This window comes from Mandrillus leucophaeus, unplaced genomic scaffold (genome assembly GCF_000951045.1).
Source record: "Mandrillus leucophaeus isolate KB7577 unplaced genomic scaffold, Mleu.le_1.0 Scaffold1330, whole genome shotgun sequence".
In the NCBI taxonomy this organism is placed as follows: Eukaryota; Metazoa; Chordata; class Mammalia; order Primates; family Cercopithecidae; genus Mandrillus; species Mandrillus leucophaeus.
In genome coordinates this window covers 16,797-19,381 of record NW_012101289.1, presented here as the reverse complement: position 1 = coordinate 19,381, position 2,585 = coordinate 16,797, and the positions used below count along the sequence as shown (strand labels likewise).

Here is a 2,585-nt window from a genome sequence, read left to right as displayed (position 1 = left end):
CCAGCCTGGGGAAGAAGGCTCACCCCTCAGATTCCACCCCATCCCCACAGGGTCCCTGATAACCTGGTCCCATGGGTGGGCCTGTCCTGGGGCATTGGTGGCATTCTGGGGGCATGTCTCTTGCTGTGCCATCTCTGCCTCCCCCTGGTAAGAGCTCTGTCTTCCTCTTCCTATAGGAGAAGAAGGCAAACAATGAGAAACAGAAAACTGAAAGGGAGCTAGAGGTGAGTGGAGGGTGTGAAGGTTTCTCCTGTCCTCCGGAGAATGTTTCTTTCCTTCTCTTCCAGCACTTGCTTGGCTTTTCTCCCAAAGGTTCAAATCCAGAGATTGAATAGACAGATAAAGGAACTAAATACAGACATGAATCACACGAAACGTTCTCTCAGATACTTTGAAGGTGGGAATCTGGGCACCCTGTCACCCTTCAACCTGGCACTTTGAAAGGTCTTTAGGGAGAGTCCTTTGGGCCCCATCTCAACTCTCATTACAGAAGAGTCCAAGGATCTGGCTGGCCGCCTGCAACAAACACTGCAGTGTATAGAAGAGTTAGAGCAGGCTCTGTCTGCTGTCCCCGCCACACAGGAGGAGAAGGAGATCAGTGTGAGTTCAACCACCTGCCCTGTCCCCTGGGAGCCCGGCTTCGCAGATGGAGGAGTGAGCCTAAAAGTCCCTTCTGCAGGATGGAGTGTCCTGCCCAGAAGGCGGCATGGCCATGTCTCGCTGCTTTTGTGTCTGGTTGTTACAGGCAGCCTGGGGCTGAGTCAGCTGCTGTGGGTGAGTTGGGGGGTGTGGTGGGGAGCACTGGACGTAGAGCTTGGAGGCCAAGTGCCTGCCCTGCCCTTACCTGGCTGTGGTCTTGGCCAAGTCCTAGGTGGAGTATTGGGTACTTATACTGTGAAGGTACAGAAGAGTATCCTTAGTATGCTACCATTTCTGTAGAGAGAGGAAACCTGTGTGTGTGTGTGTGTGGGTGTGTGTGTGTGTGTGTGTACATATTATGATAATATACAGAAAACATGTCTGCAAGGGTTCATAAAAAAAACTCAGGAGAGAGCCACAGGGCGACTGGGAGATACTTCCCTTCTGTACCTTCTGAGTTTTGGACTATACGAATGTGTCATCCTTTCAAAAAGTAAACAAAAGATTAATTGTCCCCTTCCTATCTGTGCCCCCATCCCCAGCAAGAAAAATGGGCTTAGAGAATGGGATAGACCTGGGTGTTCAAATCCCAACTCTGCCTAAGTGATGTTAGGCAAGCGCTTAACCTCAAATACTTCATGATTTTTCATCTACACAATAGACGTCATTATAGTAACTGTCTCCTATCGTGGTTGTGAGGATTAAATGGGATTGCTAGCATGGTACCTGGTGAAGCACTCCGTAAAGGTTCAGACAGTGCTAGTAATAACAGTAATAACAAGAGCAATATTATCTGATCTCTCTGGGCCTCTGTTAGCCAGCTGTAAATTCGATCTCTTTCCCTGTCCCTTCCAACTTTACTGAGTTCTTTTAAAAACCAGACCATGGGCTTGGAAATGCCTCGATCTTTACTGACCAAGTTGTATATTGAGCCTAGCCCTAGCCCTTTTAAGAGGCACTGTGTGGAATGGCCCGGGCTCCCCAGATGGAAACTTCTCACTCTTCACCATCCAGTTCTCAAGCCGCAGTCAAGCACTTATTGAGTGGCAGTTAGAGCAGTCCATACAGGAGAAGGCACGGCTGAAAGCACAGCTGACCCAGGTGAGGTTTTGCAGAGGGAGAGATGTGGAAGGAAAATGATCCCAAGTGGCCAGGAGCAGGTGAGGACCAGTGACAGCCCTTCCTAACTTCTGTGCCCATTCTTGCAGATGAAGGATTCACTTAAACAAGCCCATGTGGACAGAGAGGAATATGCTCAACATCTAAAAGGAGAGAGGGCCCAGTGGCAGCAGAGGATGAGAAAAATGTGGCAGGAGGTGAGATCTGACCCTTCAGCCCCGCCACCTTAGATGGGTCACTGGATCTTTCTGGGCATCTGTAACATGGGAATATACAGCCAGATGTGGTCATGGGTCTGGGCTTTGTGGAGGTGGGGGCAGAGAGGGAGATGGCAGCCACCAGCCACCAGCCCCTCTCTCCAGGGCGCTTTTCCCCTGTGCTTTGGGCAGGTTTGCACCTTGAAGAAGGAGAAGAAGGATGACACACATCGGGTGGAGGAGCTGAAGAGGAGCTTGTCCAAACTCAAACACCAGATGGGTGAGATGGGGCTGGTGTGACCTGGGAGCAGGCCTGGCATCAGAGGGCTGTGGAGGGGCTTAGAATGCCCCAGGGAGGTGGGTGGATGGAAGGGCTTTGAGGCAGAAGGAAAGAGGTCTGTGCCAGGAGACGGCAAATCTTGTCATCTCCGTGAGCGTCAGTGTCCCCATCAGCAAAGGGGGCCCGTTGTCAGTCACCCACAGTGCTCTCCATCTGAAAGTGGTTTGGAAGATTGGCTACTATCCGGGTGCGAGGAATCATTAGCAGTGAGGCCAAGTTTGGGGAGCCTGAGAGGAGCTGTGCACCAAGAGGAGGGGTTTTTTGTTGTTGTTGTTTGTTTTGTTTTGTTT

General features: G+C 50.9%; 1 protein-coding gene across 1 annotated transcript in view; it reads left to right on the top strand.

Annotated features, from left to right (window-relative positions):
- The window catches only part of LOC105534324 (golgin subfamily A member 8A-like), a gene marked incomplete at its 3' end in the record, with an annotated part of 21,578 nt that overhangs the window by 7,835 nt on the left and 11,158 nt on the right, over nucleotides 1–2,585 (top strand). Inside the window, exons 6-10 of the mRNA XM_011973030.1 lie at nucleotides 313–397; nucleotides 491–600; nucleotides 1,654–1,740; nucleotides 1,848–1,955; nucleotides 2,148–2,249. Of these exons, the coding sequence (XP_011828420.1) occupies nucleotides 313–397; nucleotides 491–600; nucleotides 1,654–1,740; nucleotides 1,848–1,955; nucleotides 2,148–2,249 (492 nt within the window). The remainder of the gene's footprint in view (nucleotides 1–312; nucleotides 398–490; nucleotides 601–1,653; nucleotides 1,741–1,847; nucleotides 1,956–2,147; nucleotides 2,250–2,585) is intronic.